Genomic DNA, 26,721 nt, shown 5'->3' on the forward strand with positions numbered 1-26,721 from the left:
TGATAGTGTGCCTACAGCCCCACAGTGTCATTTACCTGCTCAGATTAAGCCACAGACAGTTATTCATCCTGAAACACATTTTTTATTTTATTTTAGGCAAAATCAAACTTCAGGGAGTTTGCTTTCTGGCAAGACCTCATGCATGCATGTAGTCAGAGCGGTTCAGAAGCTACAGGCATTTTAATTTGGGTATGTCATTTTAGGCGTTTTTGCTACAAAATGGGGGTGGAGTGCAAGATTAAAATGAACCTTTCGTGGAAAACTTTATTGCCATTTGCGGCATTATATTTGGTGGTATGGCTCTGTTCAGGGGCCTCTCAGCCTTTCTTAGGCCTATGCAGAGAGTCTACGTCGGAGAGAGCCTACACCTCCCCACCCTTACACGCGCCTACGTGGAAAGCCTTAAGGCGGAGACAGCACACCTCTCTGCCCTTCCATGCGCCTATATAGAAAGCCTAAGGTGGAGAGAGCAGCAGCAAAGACCCCCCAGGAACAGAACAGAGCAGCTTAGGTTTAGCTTGGTTGTGATTTTAGGGATACTAAACATTTCAAGATACTCCAAGAAATTTCATCACAGTAAGCAGAGAGACTCTGGCGTACCATCTCTGACCGGTTCAAAGGGTTAAGGGATTTATTTCAAGATGTTGTCTTAATCCACAGGATAAATCACTGTTTCACCTGCTGCTCACTTTGGTTCCTGATCCCTGTTGGGTCGGATTGTTTTTGGGGGCAGATATTATGTAGCCTGATGCTGTTGTCCTGTCAGGGTTCGTCATCATCGGTCGACTGAGCCCAGCATTGATTTTCAGCGCATGTTTAAGAACAACAGACTGAGCTTGAAAGGTTTCGGCTGTGATTGTAGATCCCGGTGTTTAATCCTAAAAACAATCTATATCCTTTATTCTTCAGGGAGACAGAAGGAGAGAAGAGACGTTTGATAACCAGCTGTTTGACTGATGTGTGTGATTGCCTGGTGTCCCGTCGCAGCGCAGAGTTTTTTTTATTCCCAGCCATCAGGCTCATTTTACACAAGTGATTTTTGTTGAAATGAATTTGAGTGCTTGTGTGAGACAGAAGAGATAAAAGAGGCTCTGGTCTGCCAGACAGCAGCTTGTCTGTCCATCTGTAATCATCAGTCTGACAGTAATCCTCATATATACTGTGAGGCTCAGTGTCGAGCACAGAATCCAAGAAGAGTCTGAGCCACTGGCTTTTATTCTCTCGGTCTCATCACAAAGCGATATACACCTGGATGAACAGGGTGAACACTGTTCAACTGAAGATACTGTTCGGTCTGTTGAAGAGCTGCTTCTCCAAAATGGTGTTTTTTCAGCAGCAATCTGCAGTTTGTAGGTTTAATTGCTTTCTAGTTTGTATGTCTGTGGCTCAGAGTTACGTTCATGTTGCTGTGTCCTGCGTCTCAGTGACTCTGTTACTGAACACAGTGCTCTTTACTTCAGATGGCCGGCATTCGTTTATGAGGAGTGAAAGCCCAAAAGCATGAGAAATTTCATCAGTGATTGGAAGTTGTGTGCAAATGCTGCCAAGAAATGTAACCCCAGTCAAGTCTGATATACACAAACCTGGTACTGAGATCCATCTGCACCAATAGATTGCCTCCTATCAAGGTCTGCCCGGCTGGATTTTCCACAATTTTCAATATTTTGAAAAACACAATTTTTTAATATTTCCTCCTAAACTTTAGGTCTGATTTGTGCCAAAGCAAAAGTTATCAAACGCTTGTTGACATCACATTGGGTTTTAAATATATTGACCAATTAACTTTAAAGGAAATGTCCACTTTAGAATGAAAATACAGACAGTACTTACTGACCCTCATGCCGACAAGAAGTCCAGTGCAGGTTTTAATCCACAAAACTCGCTTGGGGTATCGGAGGATAACAGCTAGCTGGAACAACAGCTACACTTGAAGTGCATGGAACCCACATTTTAAAAATGTAATAAAACTCCGCTAATGCATTTCAAAAACGTCAGAATGACTGATCCGTAAAGACTAGCTGATGGCTAGTGGTGGTGCTAGTTCTCGAGTCTCGCGCGAGTTGCCGTGTAAACACAACACTCCTGCAGAGCAGGCTAACTGACTACGGTGAGAAATGATGCTATTAAAGTGGAGTAAATTACGTCTTTTCATGTCAGTTTTGCATGCCGCAGCTTCAGGGCACTTGGACTATGACGCACGAGCTGTTCTGATGTTTTTGAAATGCATTAGCGGAGTTTTATTACATTTTCAAAATGTAGGTTCCATGCACTTCAAGTGTAGCTGTTATTCTCCGATACCCCGAACGAGTTTAGTGGATTAAAAAACTACACTGGACTTCTTGTCGGCATGGGGTTCAGTAAGTACTGTCTGTATCTTCATTGTAAAGTGGCCATTTCCTTTAAGAGGGGCGTGGCTCAGCACATTAATAGACCTTACTCCATAACTGTTGTGCTAATCATCATGAAACTTGCAGGAAATGTCCACATAGGTACCTGAAACATACCCTGAAAGGTTTATTCAAGTTGACCACTAGGGGGTGCTAAAGTTCCAAAAACAATAATAAATGGGCATGGCAGCACAAATCAGACTATAAATTAGAAACTGTTTTTCCAGTCATCATCATCCATAGGGGGCACCACTAGCTCCAAACATGTGCACGGGCCTGGTGCAAATTCAGACAGTTTGTCCAGACATCATCAAACTTGTTGGATATTTTTAATACAGCTTCTGAAACATGTCCCCAGAATGATTTTGCAAGAGCATGGCACGGTACAGATTTTGTCATAAATGAATGAGCATCTGACCAAATGTCAAAAACCCATTGGTTATGTTTCATGCACCTGTCTGTCACTGTCAGAGTCTTGAGTCTTCACAGCTTTTAACTGTTGGTGACATGTGTCAGTCAGTGTGTGTGATCCCTGGAATCACTGCTTGTGATACTTTTAATTATTTATTCTTTCAATCATGTCAAAAAACAAAGTGTAATCCACAACAAATTAAGATGCTTTATAAAATCAAAACAACTTATTTCACCTGGCCTCTTCTTACAGTGAAATGAGAGTTTTAAGATGAAATTTCCTTCGTGTCCTTGAACAGGAAACACCTTTGTTTATTTAATTAACCTTTTTAATTTCAGTTTGAATATCCATGACTTGGTAAACAGTTTATTTCTACCCAATTTGTATTACATTACTCTATTATTAATATGTGTTGCCCCAGACCTTCACTCAGAAAAGTAAAACAAAAAGTGCTTAAAATTAAACAACAAAATAATGGAACCCAAGAGATCAACAGTACATAACCACATTCTGACCTGACATCTATGTTCCCTAAATGATGAGTGCATATCAGACTTCTCCTTTAGCGCCACCATGAGGTTGACATATGTGTTACTTTAGTGAAATGGTAGAGCCAATCCCAGCTGACATTGGGCGAGGTTGCCAGACTATCACATAGAGACAGACACACACACATCACACTCACATTCACACCTACAGCCAATTTAGAGTCACCAGTTAACCTGCATGTCTTTGGACTGTGGGAGGAAGCTGGAGCACCTGGAGGAAATGTAAAAGCATGTAAACTCCTCACAAAAGGGCTCAAACCTGGGGTTTGAACGGTTTAAACCAGGACCCGTACTGTGAGGCAACAATGCTAACCACTGCACCACCGTGCTGCCCTCAATATAACTAGACTCACAAGTCAGTCTTTAGACGCTTTGCTTAACTAAAGACTGATGTCTTTCTCCCTGATTTTGTGTTTAGATGGGCGGATACAATTTCAGAGTTTAAAAAAACTCCCTACGTTGCAGAACCAATAGTAAATCCACAGGGCGGTCCTTCGGTGGCTCGCTGAACTCTTGTGCTCGTAAACATAGTCCGACAGCGTTAAAAGTTTTAAACAAAGTCGCTGTAAGTCCTTCATTTCCACAATCTTGTGGACTGAGCACACGTTTGATAAAACAGAGTTAAATCTCTCGGCATCCATTTTCAAGCTCTCTGTGTGTTTGTTTCCTTGCGGACGAGAAAAGGGGGAGCGCACATTTCCGGGAGGGCGTGTCCTTTAAAAAAATGCAAGAGCCGTTGCTTTGTTGCCGGCCGTTTTCTCCGGTGTGTTAAACACACTTCAGAAAGGAGTGTCCCCAGACTATCAGAAGGCGGAGATCTCTGATTGTCTGGTGGCGAGACTACAATATAACATGCAAAAGTATAAAAGAAAAGTGGGGTATCATCTACAAACAATATAATTTGCAACCTTTTCAAAAATAAAAAAAAATGTTTACATATAAAGTAAATTTTAGGGCCCCAACACTGACCCCTGTGGGACTCCAGATATATCCTCCAAATTTACTACCAGCAACCTGCACATATTGTTGTCTGTTAGTCAAATAAATAATCTGTAAACTATCCCATGACTGTAAAATGTCATGATCTACAGTATCAACTGTTCTTCCTTCTGATCCATTAATGCTCAAGATCCATTTCTTGTACGTTGATGTGATCCATTTGTTAGCGCTAAGTTCTTTTTGTACTTTAAAACTCCTGCATAACACTTCACTCTCTTTGTGTTCTCTGGGAGAGAGCTGACAGACACCTGAGGGTAACAAACAGCAAGTAGAAACAAATAAAGATCTGGACAAAAGGTTATTTATTCATTGACATGAAAATGTCAGAGATAATTACTTTAATTTGACTCGTGGCTGTTAAGATTTTCTCTCGCCCACCTGCAGCTGCGTTCTGACATTTAAACAATGCTGGCATTTTAAATCACTGATACTGAGAAGATGATTATAAATGCTGAAATCTATTAATCCGAGCTACTCCTCAGGTTATGAGGCAGCAGAAAACCTTTAGTTAGACATCAGAAATGAATAGAAACAGTAATTAGTCTGTGAGCCACACAGTGTTTTTTGGAATTAAGCCATTTGCCTTTTGGTTATGACAGAAAGTTTCTAGTGAGACACGGTTATTCCTGCTGACAAAGTAATGAACAATGTGAAGTCCCATTCACGATCAATTCTTAATCAGCACAGTAAACTGTCACTTTTCAAAGTTTAATGGGCTGCTGGGATTTTGGTGGAAAGCTGACGGCTGCTGCTCCACTTTTCACCCGCTTGGGAACTCGTGATTTCTTTGTCTTGTTGGTTTTCTATCCCCCTCGCTCACCACCTCTTTTCATTCTTTTCTCTTTCCCATTTCCTCCCTGTTTGCCACCTTTCTTTCTGCTGCTGTGTTCTCTTTAACTGGAGCACACAAGTTGTGGAGAATCCAAGTAAATGAAACTGCAGGTGTTTGAGGTGTGACTCAGCATTTTAAGTAATTGTTCGTTTGACCAGAACTCACCTTCTCCAGCCAACCCGATGAATGCATTTCCCTCTTCATGAAGCTTTTGCAAAGCCAATTAAAAATACATGTGTATATTGGAGGGCTGGGCGATAAGGACAAAAATTCATATCCCAGTATTTTCAGGCTGAACGGCGATACGCGATATATATCCCGATATTTTCTATGATGTCGAGTTTTCAAGCAACAATTGAAACAGTGAAATAAAGCAGATATGTGAAGTAAAAACAGGACACAGGAGAGGAACTAAACCAAACCAGAGATTCAGTCAGAAGCTACAGACGCACTGAGAACTGAACACACAGAGACTTTTAAAGACACCTGTCTCTCTGGTCTCCTGCAGACAGACGGTAGGAGAGTCTTACAATGGGTTGGGTCGGCTAGACTAGAGTGCGGGCAGCCCGGCTTTTTGACCGACTCTAGAGAAGGAGTAGGTGCACAGCTCGGCGTGGCACCGTGCGTCTAAACTGGTTACAGAAACACAAATGGCTAAAAACGCTAAAAGTCTCTGAGGAAAGGGCCCACAGCGTTGTACATGTGCTGCAGCGGTAACTTCATTCATCTCACAGACTGATGTAGCGTAGCATGTGCAGCGTGCAGACCGATGTCACACTGTAGACTATTGACCAGACAGATTAAACAGAGGAGCAGCTCTGTGTCTCTGAGTGTTGATGGTGAAACTGTGAGCACTTCACCCTGCATGGCTCTCTCACACTCAAAACAGCCTAATGAAGCCTAAAATGCATCTCCTTGGAGGTACTGTCTCAAACACAGGAGATAAACGACTCCTTTGTTTTGACCAACGTTGTTCTCTTTTTTTCCTCTTGCCTCTCAGGGCTTCCGTAGGTTTTGGTCTTCACCAACTGTTGAGAAAAATATCCGTCTCTTTAGCTGCAAAATGCGACACTTCCTTCACCAGCTCGTCTCTGACTGTTTGACAGGGGTCGATCCTTCATCACATCAAGTTGTGGAAAAGGGGAGCGGTCGAAGACACTTGTGCCATTTTGCTTTTTGCGTCAACAAGGTTTCCCACTGGTCACTTCCTGTCAACCAGCAGCTTTTTACAACCTCACAGAACGGAGCGCTGACAGTAGTTGTCTGTTTCAACTCATCTCATCGTGAATCTTTGGTCTGAACTGGGCCAAAGGCCGAATTTGGAATATCCAGACAGACCATGCTGTTAACATGGGCCGGATCAAATTCAGAATACTTTTATAATAGTGGTGGAATGTTAGGGTGCGTGTGAAGGCATGCTGCAAAACTCAAACTAGGAACTATGAGAGGCCAAATAGCTCCATAGAGTTGCTGAGATATCTCACACACTGGCAACCAGTGTAGGTATGAAGATCATTCCTAGAAAATTCCAGCAATCCACGGATCATTTTCTTGGCTTTGACTGACATGGAGCTGCGCACACTTGATTATTATGCTGTCCAGACCCACAAACCCCGAATTTGACTGACAGCAATGATTAGAAAACGCCTCGACGTAAATGGCTCACCTGACCCCCGAAGACGTACTCCTCAGAGCTGTAAATATTTTATCTCTTTTATTTCTCTGCTCTCTGATTTGTCTTAATAATTAAAACACTGAGGGTGTGTGAGCTGCTTTAAAAGGTTTTAGAGAGCGGGGAATCAACACCAAAAATGAGTGTGTTTTAGCCTCTTTTTTCCTAAACTCCTTGTAAATCAAATAAGAGTTGACTTGATATTTTTCGTTCACATCACAGTTTTAGGTTTAAGGTGAATTTTCTCATGGTGGTCTCCATTTATTATTCCAGCAGAAATGTAATTCAGAGAGTCTTGGCGTGCTGCCTTCAGGGTCCCTGGCTCTCTTCTCTGATTAAATTCACAGCACCTCTGGCTCTCTGCCGCTCACCCATCTCCCCGATGCACTTCACTTCTCACGAAGGTCACGAAAGATCAGCCAAGATTGTGATTTACCAACATTTAACTCAGAGTAGATGCTGTGGAAGTTGCCATGATTTGTATCTGGTCGTGTCGCTCAGAGACAGATTTACTGGGCTGAGCGGTCAAAGGTCACTGTCCACAAGGTGACGGATTGATGTGATTATGTCATCATCTCAAAGTTCACTGCAGATTTATACCGGACGTTCTCTGCACCAAGTACAACATGTCCAAAGTCTGTAAACCACCAATAATCATCAGAAATGGACCAGATTGTGTTTTGACTTATACAAACTTGTTGATTTTTAAAGGACATGTATTTCAGTTTTGTTTTGTTTTTTTTGCCAAATCACAACAGGAAGTTTGAGCTCTCGCGCCTCTAAAACAAATGAAATCACTCAAAAGCTAACAAAGTTTGTTTCCCTCCAGTGTTTCTTAACACAAAGAACTCATGTATCGCTGAGTTCTAGCAAAGTGGGGAAAGTTTCTTTCACAAAACCTGTGTTGTTTACAACCTGGTTTACTTGCTTGCAGTCATCTCTACATGTCCGTGTTAATTCCACCTGTAAATCAGCGTTCATTGGTGAAGTTGACACGATCAGAATGGGACCAATTTTTAAAGAAATGGGGGAAAGTATGGAACCAACACCATAGAGCATTCTTTGGCTTGTCCCCATAGGAGAACCTTATTTGGTTCCTTGTAAAACCTTGTAAAACCCTGGAGCCCTTGCAGGCGGATCTACGTACAACCCATCATAAAGGGTTAAAAAGTTCCACATAGAACCCTTATGAGAGGTTCAACAGAGAACTCTTCTTAATGGAACCCTTCATCTTACAAATAACCCTTGAAGAACCCTTTCTTTAAAAAGTTTTCTTTGGATGAAACAATTCCCAGATGGAACCCTTAGTCTTGTGTCTCTTTTAAAAGAAATGGTTTCTCTAGAAAGAATGTAAAGGCTACATGAAAGTTCCACACAGAACCCTTATGAGAGGTTCAACAGAGAACTCTTCTTAATGGAACCCTGAATCTTACAAATAACCCTTGAAGAACAATTTCTTTAAAAGGGTGCTATGGATCAAACAGGTTCTTAATGGAATCCTGAGTCTTCTTCCAAAAAGGGTTCCTTGGATGAAATGGGTTCTTAATGAAACCTTAGTCTTGCAAGAAGCCATGAAGAACCTTTTCTGAAAAAAGTTTTCTTTGGATGAAACAATTCCCAAATGGAACCCTTAGTCTTGCGTTTCTTTTTAAAAAGGGACTCTCTAGAAAGAATATAATGGGTACATGATTAACTCTTTATTTTTCCTAAAAGAGTTCTTTGGATAAAATGTCTTCTTAATGGAAACCTTAGTCTTACAAAAGAAGAAGAAGAACCTCTCCTTTAAAAAAGGCCTCTTTGGATGAAACAAGATCTTAATGGAACCCTTAAGGCCCTGACACACCAAACTGACATCAAAGAACTAGCGGCGACCAAAGCCAACTGTTGCGCCGCCTCACGTCGCCCTGTGTCAGTTGCATTTGAACACACTACACAGACTACATCCTACGGTCAAGTAGCACGTACGTTCTGCACCTGCGCGAGAGAGAGCAGAGTGCCAAAGTGCCGACAGTGTGGGACATACCGCAAAAACTGGGCCGACAGACGCTCACCAATGGCCCGACTTTGGTCGACGGCCAACCGTCAGCTTGGTGTGTCAGGGCTTAGAAGTCTTGGAAACAATCCTTAAAGGACCTCTTCTTCTTCTTCTTCTTCTTCTTCTTCTTCAAAAATGAGTTCTTTGGGTGAGAANCACACGTCACGCTGTCCAGGCACCGCTGTGATATGAGTTAATCTGAGAGACAGTGGAGCACAAAGTCTTGGAAACAATCCTTAAAGGACCTCTTCTTCTTCTTCTTCTTCTTCTTCAAAAATGAGTTCTTTGGGTGAGAAGGGTTCTTCATGGAACCCTTAATCTTACAAACAACACATCCTTTTGTAAAGCGTCTTTCCAAGAGTCTATAATTTTGATCCAGTGTTTCACTCTTGAATTAGTGAGTACTCAGTGTGAGTGTCTTTAAGTAGGCAGTGGTTAATCCTTTCTCTAAACATGTCGCCATTACTGAGGTCAGATTCTGTTTTAAGGACAGACAGCAGACGACATCACAGAAAACAGAACATCTTATCTCCAAATGGGATCTGAAAATCATTAAAACGCCTTTCACGTCTTTCTTTTTCTTCTCCTCAGTTTCTTCAGTTTCTTTCGTCTTTTTCGTCTCTGTCTTCTATGGACCACTTCACTGAAGTGATTTCCACTTCACTGCACTTGTTCGCTGAAGTGGACATCTGGCCCCGGGTCGAGCAGCCTGAGAACGACTTCACAATGAAGCATCTCATTACATCCACTTTGGATGAGCAGATCTCACAAGGCTCCAGTGTTGATTGTGGTGTTTCACTGTTGCTGCAGCAGCCATTGATTCTCACTCAAAACTGGGATGACCTCACAACAAACATGACCTCAGACAGCTGCTCTGTTCCTGATTGGTCCAGTGAGACGTCTTGGCGTTAAACAGTCTGAGGTTTCAGTGGCTGTCCCCCTGCTGTCGTTTCCTTCACAAGGACAGAGCTGCTCAGTCATCTTCCCCTGGATACGTACTGTTTAGTAAAACTGACCTTAAATGTGATGTCGGCCTGGATTTTCGATTCGACCCGCATCATTTCATTTCCCGCTCGGCAGTAAAGTAAATGGTGTGACTTCCTGTGTTAAAGCGCTGCGGGCCGCAGGGTGACAGAGCTGTCGTCACCTCCGTGTGACTCTTTTCTCCTTGATCCAGTTCCTGTTCCATCAGGCTGCAGACAGATCAGGCACGTTTGATGTGGCGCTGCGGGCTGACACCTCCCGCTGATGTCCAGAGCTGAGAGCTCACTGTGGCTCTAAACAGCCCAGCAGGGGGACGTTGTTGTTTACGTGGTGGAAAAAAAGGGCCATTAACCTTAAAACACCAGGCAGGTCCAACACAGTACAGAGGAGACGTCAGGTTTTTATTGGATTTCTTCTGAGAGACTACAGGCTCATGTCACTGTGGAAATAAATCCTTTCAAAGGGGGGAAGCAGCGATCAGTTCTAACAATCAGGGTCGTAGCACTTCAAAAACATACGCCATGCATATATTGCTCCATCGTTGGCAGGTAGGATTAAACACAGTGGGGGTCAAACTCTGGACCTTTGTATCCCCAGAGATGCTGATTGTTCCATTGGAGAGATATGTTTGTCTTTTAAGACTTAAAGTCGTTACAGTTGTCAAAATCTTGGATAAAAGTCTGACGACAAACAAACTAAACATCACTCTGTTGGGTTCTGGTGCATTGTCCAGGGTTCCTATGGTCATCTGGCAGAATCATGGAATTTCACAGTCTCATTTTCCAGACTTGAATCACTGAACATGTTGGAAAAGACATAGAATTTTGTTATTATATTAAATAACGCAATTCCATCCATTCTCCATAGTTTTCCATCCATAGTTTATTGACGTACATAACCTTTTAGCTTGGGCTATACAGCTTTCAGCGATATGAAACATTTGAATACTCAAAGAAATGACGTCACAATAAGCAGGGAATACATATGAGCTTTTAGTTTCGCCTTGAACATAACTACAGTGGAGGCACATTTGGTAGAAAAAGGTAAAGCGTTCCACAGCTTGGGAGCGGCCACTGCAAAGGCCCGATCTCCTCTGCCCCTTGACTTTGAACGAGGGACAGCCAGGAGCAGCTGGTCTGAGGATCTGAGGATCTGAGAGATCTGGGGTTGGTGAGGGGGCACAGGAGCTCAGAGGTGTACTGGGGTGCCAGGCCATGAAGGGATTTGAAGACAAACAGGAGGATTTTGAGTTCTGTTCTGAACTTGACGCCAGTGCAGAGATGCCAGGACGGGTGTAATGCTTTCTCTCTTTTTGTGCTGGTTATCAGTCTGGCAGCGGCATTCTGCACCAGCTGCAGACGCGACAGAGAAGACTGGTTGATGCCGAGATAAAGTGCAATAATCGAGGCAAGAAGAAATGAGGGCGTTTTTCAGATCGGTAAGTGAGAGGAGTGGTTTGACTTTGGTGATATTTCTGAGATGGAAAAAGCAACCTTTGACCACGGCGTTGATTTGTTTTTCATATTTGAGTGATGAATCAAATATGACACCAAGATTTCTGGCATGGGAATGAAGGTTGGGCGCCAGGGACCCTGGATGGTGAGCAATGTCCCCGGTGGTGTTTGAGGGACCGAATAGGACCACTTCGGTTTTACTGATGTTTAACTGTAGGAACTAGCAGACCATTTCTATTGCAGAGTTCAAAGGGTTAAACAGGTAAAGTCAGTTATAAAGAGATGGTTATTTTATTGTCTTAAGGGGAATATCCAGTCTCTGTCATTAATTTAGATTTTATGAAATTGTGTTTATACACAATAAGCTCCTAAATATACATTTTTGTCTTTGCTGATTTGTTTTTCTTCTTAATCACACATTCGTACATTGTTTTAACTTCTTCTTGTGGACAAAACCTTATAAAAATGTGTAAAATATTCATTGTGGTTTTATTTTCTTTGAATGTGGACGAGGTAAGGCTTCATGCTACAGTCCTCTGCAAGCATCTGTTAGCAAGAAAATATTTGATGGAGATAAAAACCTTCTTACTTCAGTGTGTTCAAACTTTTATTCGGCAATGCCGGCAGCACCTACAGTGATGCCGACTACTGAGCAAAGAACTTCAGAGTGCTACCTTTCAAAAGAGACCATGTGTGTGCATGTGCTCCAAACAGTTCAAGGACAGCTCCTCGGTTTACTTCAGGTTTGCCTTGAATAGGTGCAGCACCAGACTGTAAACACATAGGCCTTGAAACACTTTGAGAACCCTTGCGTTAGAGGATGAATGAGGACAGCTGATGTTGCCTTAAAATTACACAGTCATCCGGAGTTGAAAAGGATTCTCAACACTCAGTCTCGACCCGTCTCGTATGCTCTTATCACCTTCACGCTGGGCTCTGCAGCGCTTTTGTTCTTAAACATTGAAACTGCAGAACAGGATTTCTGCTGCTCAGCGTGCTCAGACGGAAACAGTGAGAATAATGGCAGCTGAGTCAGGAGAGCTTTATTAACCTTGGCTTCAGTTTGGGTCACTCTTTTTCATGCAAACACCTCTGAGAACCATTGTGGGATTAAATTAAAGAGTTCTCCGCACTTGGTTTTGCTCTGGAGTGGAAACATCGCCCTGCGTGTCGGGCCCCTTGATGTTCCCTAATAAGTGCGTCTCTTTGATTTGACCCAGCTAATCGCCGGGGCCGGCTGAGTACAAATAAATAATGAACAGTCGTCCTCGGAGAGAGATCCAGCAAGATTCCGGTCGCCTGCTGAATGTCAATGAAGCCACTTGACACAAATGAAATGAAATCAAAGTGTTCTTTGAGTCTGTGCAGTTGTACAGCCAGAAAATAAGAAATACAGATAGCGCTGCGAGCGGAGGTTTGGTGTTTGCTTGGTGAGAAAAAGCAAAGCTGCTGATTCCTCAAAAAGACTTTTGGTTTTAGAAGATCAGAGACTGAACCTTAACTTTAGACAATTATAGGCACGATACTGACAGATGAAACATTCTTAGCATGTAAACAAGTTGACAAAGTGTAAGCTGAAGATTAGAAGGAGAAACAAATTAAGAGGATTTGCTCAGTTTGCATCAGGACGGTCAGAACAGGCAAGAGAACAAAGAAAAGATTAACGCAAACAAGGCAATTAAGTGTTACGTGTTCAACCTGTGATTCAAACCACAAGCCGTTTCCTTTAATCTCCTATATGGATTATAATTGACGAAGTTCGTCATCGTTGGAAAGATGGTCTTTTATTAAAGCTAGGATGTCTCCGCAGCAGAGAGATGCAAATACTTTTGGAATCAATGCTACAAAACCATTGCTTTTGCTCAAGAGGGAGCAAACCTACACCTACCAGAATGCACTGGTCCGCATCGACCAACAAACGCTCCTGCTGGTGGGTGACGTGATGCAAACATGTCCGTTTGAAACAATGGTGGCCAGCTGGCAAGAAATGATCTTGATCTCTTACAGATCCACAGTAAGGTAAAATATGTTTCTGAAAACATCTGAGGCAAAAAATAGGCGACTCAGTGACAGAATCTTGGTCTGTGTCTGTAGTTGTTGTGTCTGCGGTGGCGGGCAATATGAAGATGCAGAAGTACAGCCTGTAGCTCGGCCCAAGAGCAGCGAGACTCACTGGGAACTGAGTTTCACTGGGGAGCAAAGACGGATATCTGGTCCCTGGTTAGATGGAGGAAGTTCATCACAGTTCATTTCCATGACTACTCACAGTGTTTTGATACAATGATGGTTTAAAATCGCCAAAGTATCCCAGAACTAAAGAAGACTTTAGGCGTCTAAGAACCGCCTTGTTTGTCGTGTCTGCACCACGAGACTAGGAACAGTCGTAGCTCTAAGAACGCTGTGACTCACTCGGTGCATACTGTAGCTGTAAAACTGCTATTGGCCGGTTATTTTTGCCGTCATCCACGTCCCAGTCCACTATCTGCATGTTACCATTTCCCTTGCTACAAGGAACAACAGCCTCTGAGCTAACGACTTAAGGCCCTGACACACCAAGCCGACGGTCGGCTGTCGACCAAAGTCGGGTCGTCAGCAAGCGTCTGTCGGCCTATTTTTGCGGTGTGTCCAAGTGAATCTGCCTGTAGTGAAACTGGAGCTAGCTGGGAGCGCCTAGCGGAGCATTAGCCGGGAAACACCGGGACCGTCTGGATGTAATAGTCCGTGGAGGTGCTGCGGTGCTCGGCTGCACAGATAGGAAACCCCTCGGCTGACAGGATGTACCACTCTCTCACTCCGCTCTCTCTCACGCAGGCGCAGAACGTACGTGCTACTTGGCCGTCGGATGTAGTCCGTGTAGTGTGTTCAAATGCAACTGACACAGGGCGACGTGAGGCGACGTAGACGACGCAACAAGTTGGCTTTCGTCGCCGCTAGTTCTTTGATGTCGGTTTGGTGTGTCCGCACCTTTACACGCTAAAAGTGCCACATTTTGATAAAGGTTTGGATCGTCCAATAAGGCACGTCTGCTTTGTTCTGTCACCTAATTTTTTTTTAAAGCTCTACAACCAATAAAACAAGTCGTGACTGCACCTCGGAGAAGCCCAGACGCCGTATCACAGGACTCTCATGCCCCATTTGGATCTGTTTTTTTACACAGCCGGTCAGAGTTGATTTGCCACATCATCTGAAACATGTCCTGCTCCCTCTCATCTCGTCTCAGGCTGCAAAGTTCTTAGTAACATCATTTTTTGGGGGAAATACGCTCTGTATAATTTCATGTTTATTATCACAAATATATGTCAGGATTTGTTACAGATGATTCAGATGCAACATGAATGTCTGCAGCCTCAAAGAACAGACACTGTGCTTCAACGTGTGGCTCCAGAGACAAGAAGCCTAAACTGCTTCAGATCAGCTTCGTCTAAAACTGCTCAGCCATCTCCTCTCCTGCACGCTCTTAAATTAGTCTCATTGTCTCTGAGTTTGATACAAACAGGAAGTGTCTGTGGCAGCCGTGAGGACGCATTAATTGGGTGGTGTTTCTTTAATAAGTTGTGGCTGGTGTTTATTTTTAGGCCAGCAGTCATTATGTGGAGCAGGTGTCAGCTTTTTACAAATGCTGCTGCCCGACTGTGGAAGTAAACATCATCACAGCGGTTGCCGAGAGACGCTGGAGGTCTGGCGGCGGTTTGGCGGCTGCCAGTTTGAAGCTGCACTTCTCCTCTTAATTATTTTGTGTTTCTACTTTGATGCTAAATTTTTCAGCATCAGCTGTTTTGCGTTTGAACGAGCCATTTGCAGCAGCACCGCTCTGTGAGCAAAGACAGAGTGTGTGATGACTCTGATATATGTAACATTATTCATCCCATCCTTGTGAAATCTGTGTCTCAAAAACACTTTGAGGAAATTTCTTCAAATTTGGCACAAACATCCACTTGACTCAGTGATGAACTGATAAGATTTTGATGGCCAAAGGTCAAGGTCAATATGACCTCATCCATCTCATTTTCTTGAGTGCAATATCTCAAGAACACTTCAGAGAACTTTTTCAAATTTGGCACAAACATCCACTTGGACTTAATTTAGAGGTGATAGGACTTTGGTGGCCAAAGGTAAAGGTCACTGTGACGTCACAAAAGACTCTCAAAAGAATGCCTTGAGGGAATTTCTTCTAATTTGGCACAAACACCCACTTCACTCAACAATTAACTGATTCGATTTTGGTGGTTTAAGGTCTGGGTCATTGTGACCTTGTGCGTCTCAGCCTCCTGAACGCAGTATCTCAAAACTGCATAGAGGAAATTTCTTCATATTTGGCACAAACATCCACTTGGACTCAAACATGAACTGATTAGTGTGTTCAGAAGTCAAGGTCGCTGTGACCTTCTTCATCCCATTCTCCTGAATCCAGTACCTCAAAAATGCCTTGAGGAAATTTCTTCATATTTGGCACAAACATCCACTTGGACTTAAAGATGAAAGACGAAGTGTCCCTTGAACACGGTATCTAAAATGCCTTGAGGGAATTTCTTCATATTTGGCACAAATGTCCATTTGCGATGGTCAGAGGTCAAGGTCACTGTGACCTCTCACCATCTCATTCTTTTGATCATGATATTTTAAGAAAGCACTCAGGGATTTTTTTCAAATTGGGCACAAACATTCACTTGGAAATTTCACACAAATGTTTAACAGGATGAAATAATGAAGGTCAAAAGGTCAAAGGTCAGCTGTGACATCATCACGTCATGTCACTGTGACCTGTGTAGAGCAGAAGACCTTTGAGGGGAGGTTTTGAGGAGCCCTGTCTGATCTCATACAAACTAAGCTTTCTTATTTCTTGCTGTTCATTAACATCACAGAGGTAACAGGGATTTTACCTGCGTAAGCTAACGTTGGTGTAGCAACAACACGATACAGCAACATGAACCTCAGGCAGGTGAGTGATTTGCCTGTCAAGGTGTTGCTGCTGTTGTGCGTCAACACTTGTGTGTTTTGTAAAACCTACACACCAGAGGCGTCTTGACACACATCCACTCTGGACTCTGCTTTGTCACTGAACCAACAGATCAGCAGCTTCAGAGAGAAAAATCCTGAACATGTTTCTGTGGTTATTTTTCCCAGAGTGCACCACAGTGCTTCATTTACATGTTGAACTCCCACACAAGCTCCATCTTAATGTTCTGAAGAGGTTTGTGTTTGAGTAGATGTTTCCTGTAATGTGAGCTGAAACCTGTCACCTCTGTGTTTATCGAGATGTAAACGTGGAGGAGAAGGTGCAACGCCTCAGACCTGTGGTGAGGTGAGTCGGCACAACGCCGCCTCGCTTCGTCTTGGTTTGTTTGTTTTTTTCTGGCGAGTGCGAGTTGGCGTCGTCACTGATCCTGTCAGCGGTGAGCGAGAGCAGGAGGGAGCTGAATGCCCTCGGGCAACTTGCTCAGTGAATCAGTTCACTGGAGTGTGTGTGTGTGTGTGTGTGTGTGTGTGTGTGTTTATTCCCATGTGAGTGTGTGTGACTTAGAGAATCTGTTTGGGTTGTTTATGTGAGTGTGTTAGTTTCTCCGTTGGTGTGTATCTGTGTTCCTGTGCGGATATCTGAGTGTGTGTGTGTGTGCGTGCGTGCTGAAGTTTCCCCCGGGGCCGGTTGACTGGCCGACATCACAGAGCTGTGAAACGGAGAGGTCGCAGCTGTGTGTGTTTGTGTGAACACAGCTGGTGTGACATTCTCCCACCTGTGAACCCAGAGCTTCGGTCTGAGTCTCTGCTCTGTGACGCACAGCTGGATTTAGTGGATTAGACTTTTATTTTGAAGGGTTCAGCTTTACACTTGTGGTGTTGTGTTTCCTGTTTTTTCCTCTGATGCTGAAAGTGTTCGTGATATATTTCTGTTGGAGTAGGTTTTTCATGACAAGTAGTTATACCTGTGGGGTGTTATAAAGACAACAGTTTATGGTTACACATGTTGAAGGGATTCATATGTTCCCATGTTTTTCGTGGAAGTGACTAATAGGAGTAACAGTTTTTGAAATGGGTCCAGCACTGAGTGAGAGCGGTGCAGATGGCAGCTGCCACACAGACTGCAGTATATACTCGGAGCATGTTCACAGCCTCAGTGTACGAGCTTGTTTTTGTCACTGACAGGTTCAGATTGTTATTCTAAGGCCCTGACACACCAACGGCCAAAGTCGGGCCGTCGGTGAGCGTCTGTCGGCCTAGTTTTTGCGGTGTGTCCCACACCGTCGGCACTTCGGCGTCGGCGGCTTTTCGGCTGATTGAGCATGTTGAATTGACGGCGGAGCTTGTCGGTGAGAGAGATCACTCTGATTGACTGTTCAGGTTTTATTTCCTCGCCCCTGTAGCGAGTGAATCTGCCTGTAGTGAAACCGGGGCTAACCGGTGCTTCCTCCTCAGGCTCCACTTCACTCAGCTGCCCCACAGACCCGCTGCTTCTTCCCACTTTAACCTGAATAACAAACCGGAGCTAGCTGGGAGCGGCTAGCGGAGCGTTAGCCGCAGCATGACCGGAGGGAAGCACAGCCAGTTAGCCTCCGCTAGTCTCTGAGCTAGCCCCGGCTCTCCGTTTGGATCCAACCGGAGCACCGAGCCCTGGTTTGTTATTCAGATTAAAGTTATGAACGTTTTATTTTGTTTCTGTCGACTTTGAATGAAATGTGTTTATTTAAATGTAGTCTGGTGGTTTGTCTAATCAGTCACTTGGACACAAGCACCTTTGTGTTAAAGAGTAAGATCTTTTTTGTTTAACCAGAAAGTTGCGGTTGCTACAAAACACCAACATTTGGTGCCTCAAATGCTAATTGTAAAACACAGACAGGTCACTACAAAACATCCACGTTTGGTGCTTTAAAAGCAGTTTATTGAACACAGATAAGTTGCTACAAAACACCAATGTTTGATGTCTAAAAACCTAATTGTAAAACACAGACAGGTTGTTACAAAGAACCCATGTTTGGTGCATAAAAATCAAATTGTAAAACACAGATGTGCTGCAGTAAAACACCAATGTTATGTGCCTTAAAGCAGCTCATAAAAACTGATGGGTCGCTACAACACACCAATGTTTGGTGCCTGTAAAAACACAGACAGGTTGCTACAAAACACCCACGTTTGGTGCCTAAAAAGCTGAGAAGAAACATCCCCAAAATTGCTGTTGCCAAACCCACCAGACTCTTCAAATAAATAGTATTTTTTCAAAGTCGACAGACACAAAATTAAACTTTCAACAGCCGTCTTGGTTCATGTTTCCACTGTTCCAACAATCACCAACTCTGGTTTGATTTAAATTAACCCTTAACTCACCCAGTTAGATGTGACAACATGCTGCCTCTGTACAGGCTAAAATGACTGTTTATTTAAATGGAGTCTGGTGGGTTTGGTGATGGAGATTTCTGGGCTGTTTCTGGCTGAACACAAAGCTCTGTGTCTGTAGGGATCATTTCATAATGTTGTCAGACAAGTGTCCGGCCACTCAGTACTGGACCAGTTTAAAAACTGTCCCCTTCAGTCACTTAGACACAAAAACACTGGAAACAGGGTTCAGGCTGAAACACACTGAAGCTTCCCTCTAAAAAGACAATGCACAGGAGGAGTTTTGGCAGCTGTCACCAAAAACTTTGCTGCATCTCAGACTTTCGCTTCGCCCACATGGTCGGGAACAATCCAAGCTCCCAAAAGGTTTTCCTTTGGTTTCTGTATGAATATTCAAAGCCCGGAGGTTTGAGCCCAGTGGGGGCTGCCCCATACAACCACCATCTGCTGCTCTGCATCACCCGGGCTGACGGGTTCACTGTGATGCTCAAGAGCACACTGAAAGTTGCCACGTTATTGTCATAGTTTTTATATTTGTGTTTTTTGGAGGTTATTGTGTGAAATGCAGATATCTGAACGCTTTAACACAACACAGCGATAAACTGCATATTTAAAGGCTGAGATTTTTATATCACAGGAGCTGCAATTCTAACTCAAACTTACACAAGATGTTGGAGGTCAGGGACTGCTGTTTTCACCAAATACATCTGTTGTCTGCAAATCTACTCTGCTGTAGCTAACTGATGTTATTTCTATAAGCCTGGCCTGTTGTCTGGTTGAGATTCTCTCTGAATGTTGGTGTCTGTACTGTTCACACTGAGACAAAGATGCTCTCTTGAAGATGACACACCAGCCTCGCATTTTCATGTTTGAAAGAATAGATTTGGCTGTTTGCAAACATCACAATAAAGTGATGTGTTTTTTTCTTGTGTAGATCTTTTTTTTCAGACAGAGAGCGAGGAGAGTTTTCTGATGATCACTGAATGTCACTGTTAAGCTTCAGTGCAGAGTGGGCTGTCAGGTTGATTTTAAAGTTTGTTCAGTTTTGTCAAGTTTTATTCTTGTCATTATAACCATAACTGGACAACTAGCTGTTATCAATCAATGTAACGCCATTTTTTAATGTTGTAGTTACTGGACATATTCTTGAATATTATTACAATCCAATCGCCAGAAAGGAAATCACCTATGTTTGGTACGTAGAAAGCCGCTAGAAAAACACAGACGGGTTGCTACAAAACTGACATATTAGGTGCCTAAAAAGCTGCTTGAGGAACACAGACAGGTTGCTGCAAAACACCCAGATTTGTGCCTAAAAATGTTTGTAAAACAAAGATGTGTTACTACAAAACATCCACGTTTGGTGCTTTAAAAGCAGTTTATTGAACACAGATAAGTTGCTACAAAACACAGATGTTCGATGCATAAAAAGCTAATTGTAAAACACAGACAGGTTGTTACAAAGAACCCATGTTTGGTGCCTAAAAAGCAGCTTATACAAATAGATGGGTCGATACAAAACACAAATGCTTCGTGCCCAAAAGCTGCTGTAAAAACACTGGCAGGTTGCTACAAAACACCAACATTTGGTGCCTCAAAAGCTAATTGTAAAACACAGACAGGTCACTACAAAACAGCNTTTGGTGCCTAAAAATCTAATTGTAAAACACAGATGTGCTGCTATAAAACACCAATGCTATGTGCCTAAAAAGCTGCTGGAAAAACACAGACAGGTTGCTACAAAACAAGCAGTTTTATTGCTTACTGGTCACTACAAAACAGTGATGTTTGGTGCCTTAAAAGCAGTTTATTGAACACAGATAAGTTGCAACAAAACACAAATTTTTGATGTCTAAAAAGCTAATTGTAAAACACAGACAGGTTGCTACAAAACACCCACATTTGGTGCCTAAAAAGCAGATTATACAAATAGATGGGTCGATACAAAACACAAATGCTTCGTGCCCAAAAGCTGCTGGAAAAACACTGGCAGGTTGCTACAAAACACCAACATTTGGTGTCTCAAAAGCTAATTGTAAAACACAGACAGGTCACTACAAAACAGCGATGTTTGATCCATAAAAAGCTAATTGTAAAACACAGATTTGTCACTACAAAACATCCACGTTTGGTGCCTTAAAAGCAGTTTATTGAACACAAAAGCTGCTGGAAAAACACAGACAGGTTGCTACAAAACAAGCAGTTTTATTGCTTACTGGTCACTACAAAACAGCCACGTTTGGTGCCTTAAAAGCAGTTTATTGAACACAGATAAGTTGCAACAAAACACCAATTTTTGATGTCTAAAAGGCTAATTGTAAAACAGACAGGTTGTTACAAAGAACCCATGTTTGGTGCCTAAAAAGCAGCTTATACAAATAGATGGGTCGATACAAAACACAAATGCTTCGTGCCCAAAAGCTGCTGGAAAAACACTGGCAGGTTGCTACAAAACACCAACATTTGGTGTCTCAAAAGCTAATTGTAAAACACAGACAGGTCACTACAAAACAGCGATGTTTGATCCATAAAAAGCTAATTGTAAAACACAGATTTGTCACTACAAAACATCCACGTTTGGTGCCTTAAAAGCAGTTTATTGAACACAAAAGCTGCTGGAAAAACACAGACAGGTTGCTACAAAACAAGCAGTTTTATTGCTTACTGGTCACTACAAAACAGCCACGTTTGGTGCCTTAAAAGCAGTTTATTGAACACAGATAAGTTGCAACAAAACACCAATTTTTGATGTCTAAAAGGCTAATTGTAAAACAGACAGGTTGTTACAAAGAACCCATGTTTGGTGCCTAAAAAGCAGCTTATACAAATAGATGGGTCAATACAAAACACAAATGCTTCGTGCCCAAAAGCTGCTGGAAAAACACTGGCAGGTTGCTACAAAACACCAACATTTGGTGCCTCAAAAGCTAATTGTAAAACACAGACAGGTCACTACAAAACAGCAATGTTTGATGCATAAAAAGCTAATTGTAAAACACAGATGTGTCACTACAAAACATCCACGTTTGGTGCCTTAAAAGCAGTTTATTGAACACAGATAGGTAGCTACAAAACACCAATGTTTGATGTCTAAAAAGCTAATTGTAAAACACAGACAGGTTGCTACAAAACACCAACATTTGGTGCCTAAAAAGGTAATTGTAAAACACAGTTGTGTCACTACAAAACACCCACGTTTGGTGCCTAATAACACAAATGCTTCGTGCCCAAAAGCTGCTGGAAAAACACTGGCAGGTTGCTACAAAACACCAATATTTGGTGCCTATAAATGTGAATTGTAAAACACAGACAGGTTGCTACACATTTGGTGCATAAAAATCTAATTGTAAAACACAGACAGGTTGCTACAAAACACCAATGTTTCGTGCCCGTAAAAACACAGACAGGTTGCTACATATTTGGTGCATAAAAATCTAATTGTAAAACACAGACAGGTTGCTGCAAAACACCAATGTTTCGTGCCTGTAAAAACACAGACAGGTTACTACAAAACAACCAGTTTTGTTGTTTATTGGTCTCAAACAGCCATCTGCAGCTTGGTAGTCATCTCGCCAAGGTGTCACACCATCCACCATTCCCTCCACTACCAGATGACAGTCAGCTCATATACTACATCACTTTAGAAACTTTGATATGATATGTATGTCATGTGCTAATGTAGCATATCCAGGGTGTGCAGAAACATAAACCAACATTTTCCTCAGCCGGCTGGACTGATCATTGACTCATATCAAATATAAAACAAACATAATATCTTTATGAATGTGAGTTAAAGCAGCCGGTGTTTAGACTCTTCTAGTCTCTTAAAGTTGAAGTCCCTCTGATTAACAACAATCAGCTGCATCATTTTATCTGATTGTATTCCTGCAGAAACAAGATACATCTGTGACTGTGCCTCTGTAAAAGTCCCAGAGTTATCTGGTGTGTTTCCATGCATTGTAGATTATCTGATGATCTACTTTCAGATGTAATCTGATCTCATTTAAACACTTAATCCAGGTTTCTCTCCAGGTTCAGGGATTAGGAATAACCCAGTAACATGTCTGATGAAGTGACCTGATTATTTGGCCACAGAAATCCGTAACCGCTGGAACAATGTGTTTTCAGTGTGAGTGAAACATGTTGAAAAGGAGGGCGTGCAGTATGTTGTCTGCCTGCTGTTTGGGATTATTAACACCAGAGTTGCTCCTGATTTGTGAGTGAAACAATGTTGGTGAGAACACAATCTGTTCTGCATGGTCCGTCTTTGCTCACAGCATGGAGGCTTAGTGAGGGTGTAAACTGGCTACTGACCAAAGAGCATGTAAACTGTGGTTTTGTAAGAATCAGCCTCACATAAATTCATGTCCTGCTTTAGCCTGATGACTCACGCTAATCTGCTGTCTGTGTACAAATTCTGAAACAAATGAAAAGACACAGTGGAATTATGTCCTTCCTGGCAAAATTATTCTCTAATAAATACATTCAGAGACTAGCCTGTGGAGATAGAGGAGCATTTAGCAGCTAAAGAGACAAGTATTTCACTCAGGAGGTGGTGGAGACCAAAAATAGAGCTAAAAGAGAGAGAATATTGGAATAGCATTCATCAGGTTGACAGAAAACGCCTCCGGAGGGACGCTATTGTTGCTCTGTGCATCAAACACTTTGACAGGGAAATAACATGCTGCTGCTTTCTGCCCCCTAGTGTCCACAAAAGACGACAGTCAGCTTTTATTTACCCGTTTGTCCATCTGCTTCTTTCTCCCCCTCAGGCCGTGAGACAGAGTGTGTGACTGTGAAATGGAGCTGCCGGCTGAACACATATGACCAGACATGGAGGTCATCAACACCACACAGGACAAGCTCCTCCTCCCGCCCCTGCCGGACTACGACCTGAATGCTGGCAGCGCTAACCCGCCGGCGTTGCCTCCGCTGGTGTTAGAGGGAGTGAATTTTCCAGAGGACCCCATTAAACTGCTGAGTGTGCAGGTAGGGGAATATTTTTACCACACAAACTCCATTCCTCTGTGCAGCAGTGATGTAGTGTAGCACTTTGATACCAGATCAGATCACAGCTGGGACGACAGATGGCACTTAATCAAAAGTATTTATCCCTTTAAACCAACAGAGGACAGAGCATGGAAACATTTAATGTTGCATTAATAAAAAGTGAAGAACAGGTACTGCACACGTTGAGGTGCAGGGACACAATTACATCCAATAACACATGTTGAATGTATTGTTGATTTTCCCAAAAATGCTTTTTCACAACGTTTCAGTCACAAACCTTCAGTTGCACTGATTAAAGCTGCAGTAGGCAGTTTGATCTTGGCTTCATTTGGCAGAAATCCCACAGTGACCTTTGTGCATAATGTAGAACAAGTGGACTGAGAGAAAACTAGACTTCTGCACTTCCTCTTGCTTCTCTATCTGAAGAACACCTTCAGGCCCTGATCACACAGGAAGTGTTTCAGCTTTTTGTAACAGTTTTTAATGAGAATGAAGCTTTTTGCTCGCTGTTGTTGTGTCGCGACGCGCCTGGTGTTTTTGCCGCAGCGCTCTGAACTCCTCGAGTTAAGAAAAAGCAGGAAAGAGCAGGAAAGTGCTCCACGTGATCTCAAACGTGATGTGAGAGGCGGGGCTTCTGTGGTGGTCATGACAACAAGTTTACAGTTGGTAACCAATGGAGGAGAAACTGGCGGTAGTGGTTGCTGGATACCCAGAGCTATACGACTTTACAAAGCACAGTTAGCACCATCTCAATAGAAAACAGCAGATAAGTGCAGTACTGTAAACGTCCATGATGGAGGAGAAGCTCCTGGACCAACTGGTGGTACTCCCTATGATGCAGCCTCTTTTTTAGGGTCTCATGTACCCACACAGATCTCTGTGGCGTTTTGTAACCTGCACAATGCTTTCTGTGTGTTAGGGGCCAAAGGGAATTTCTTTAAATGTGACACAAACGTCCACCTGGACTCAAAGATGAACTGATTGGATACTTTGTGGAAGGTGGCCTAGTGATCAGATCTCACCTCGTGTTGATCATCTTGATCTGCAGACTGACGTGCTGACGTATTGCGGTAAGCGAGTTGTGTCATTTCCGGTGTTTCTGTGACNAAATGTGACACAAACGTCCACCTGGACTCAAAGATGAACTGATTGGATACTTTGTGGTGAAAGGTCAACGTCGATGTGACCTTTTGTGTCACATTCTCTTGAACACGGTATCTCAAATTCCTTTGTGACCTTTTGTGTCACATTCTCTTGAACACGGTATCTCAAATTCCTTGAGGGAATTTCTTCTTATTTGGCACAAACGTCTGCTTGGATTTAACATTGAAGTGATAAAAGTTTGATGGACAGAAGTCAAGGTTGCTGTGACCTGTCCCTTCTCATTCTTGTGATCGTGATATTTCAAGATGGCCCTCAGCAAATTACTTTGAAGTAGGCACAAACTTCCACCTGGACTGAAGAATAAACTGATTAGAATTTTGTGGTCAAAGGTCAAAGGTCAATGTGACCTCACACCACATGTTTTTGTCCATAACTGAAGAATTCATTCACTAATCATGACCAAACTTGACACAAATGTCTAACAGGATAAAATAATGAAGGTCAAAGGTCAGCTTGACTGTGACATCATCATGTTTTAACGTCATATCTCAGGAACAGAAGGGGAGACATTTGGTGACTCTAATTTTGAAACTGTGCTGATTGTATAGATTGTTTGTTTGTTTGTTTATTTGCCTTTTCAAAGCTTTAAGAGTCACAGTTTGAGAGAAAGGGAAAATATCAGTAACTTCTTTCTTTGGACGCGTTGTGAGCACATCAGGAGCTCCATCTGTCTCACACATATAAATCAGTATCAGTACATCTACAAAGAGATTCAAAACATTAAAGCAGCAGATGTCGTCACTGGTCCTCTTTTATTTCCAGTATAGTGAACCGAGCTGTTGCTGCATCAAAACAACCACCTCTGACTGTTGTTGTTGTTGTTGTTGTTGTTGTTGTTGTTGTCTGCAGGTGGTGTTGATCTTGGCCTACAGCACCATCATCGTGCTGGGCGTTCTGGGGAATTCTCTGGTCATCTACGTCATCTACCGCTTCAAGACGCTCCGAACTGTCACCAACTTCTTCATCGCCAACCTGGCTGTTGGTATGTTTACACACACACACACACACACACACACACACACACACACACACACACGCACACACACACGCACACGGTGGCTCTGATTCGATGCTGTCAGCCTCATCAGAGACAGGAAATCCTCTCTGACATCCAAAGACGACGGCCTGTGTGTGTGTGTGTGTGTGTGTGTGTGTGTGTGTGTGTGTGTGTGTGTGACGATGACTCAAACATCTGTCAGCTGTTATATTCTGTTTCCCGGTGATTTCCGGGAGTCGTCTGCTGCTGTGTGTTGCAGAGATGAAATCAAACATTAGCTGTCATGTGTTTGACATTCAAACGTCCATCGAGGACAAACAGGCGTTATTGTTACGAGGTGTAAAATGTCAGCGTGAAGAAGAGCGGAGTATTTTTGGAGTTGATTCATACTATACGTTCATTAACATCTGTTTTATCTATTTTTTATTTGATATCCAGCTTGTTACATAATTCTTTGAGGACTATTTTAATTAACGCGAGGAGACAAGGATCAAGAGGGACTTTGACTTGTGATGTTCTTTAAAGTGCTAATTTACTTTTCATAAAACATCAAGTCTCCTTTCTCTCATCAGTTAATATCACACTGCTCAGAATATCCAGCTGAACTCAACATGTAAACTGTAGCAGCTGTTCAGAAGCAATGGATTTTGTTTTTTCTGGTTTGAATCAACAAAAATAAGAGTTGCAGAGGAAGTTAGCATCAGGACGTCAGGACATTTTTCTGTTGTTATAGCGCCACCCAGTTGCCAATTAGAGTTAAATTTCTCCAGTCACCTTGAGGCGTCCTGTTCTACATATCTACCAAGTTTAGTAAAAATCCATATGGCGGTTAGGCCTAGATAAGAAATGAGCTCTCTAGCGCCCCCATTTTGTTTGATGGGGTCAATAATGGAGGGGTCCC

At 42.8% G+C, this 26,721-nt stretch overlaps 2 protein-coding genes across 3 annotated transcripts in view; one reads left to right on the top strand and one right to left on the bottom strand.

The window, feature by feature from the left end:
* Positions 1 to 26,721, bottom strand: part of rnf175 (ring finger protein 175) — a 394,559-nt gene that overhangs the window by 128,725 nt on the left and 239,113 nt on the right. The gene's annotated exons all lie outside the window — the stretch shown is intronic.
* Positions 1 to 26,721, top strand: part of npy2rl (neuropeptide Y receptor Y2, like) — a 97,830-nt gene that overhangs the window by 39,463 nt on the left and 31,646 nt on the right. For both annotated transcript variants that reach the window (XM_050066402.1, XM_050066401.1), the window contains exons 2-3: positions 23,422 to 23,638; positions 25,673 to 25,805. In XM_050066402.1, coding sequence (XP_049922359.1) covers positions 23,483 to 23,638; positions 25,673 to 25,805 — 289 coding nt within the window. In that variant the 5' untranslated portion in view covers positions 23,422 to 23,482. The remainder of the gene's footprint in view (positions 1 to 23,421; positions 23,639 to 25,672; positions 25,806 to 26,721) is intronic.

This window comes from Epinephelus moara, chromosome 17 (assembly GCF_006386435.1).
Source record: "Epinephelus moara isolate mb chromosome 17, YSFRI_EMoa_1.0, whole genome shotgun sequence".
NCBI lineage: Eukaryota > Metazoa > Chordata > Actinopteri > Perciformes > Serranidae > Epinephelus > Epinephelus moara.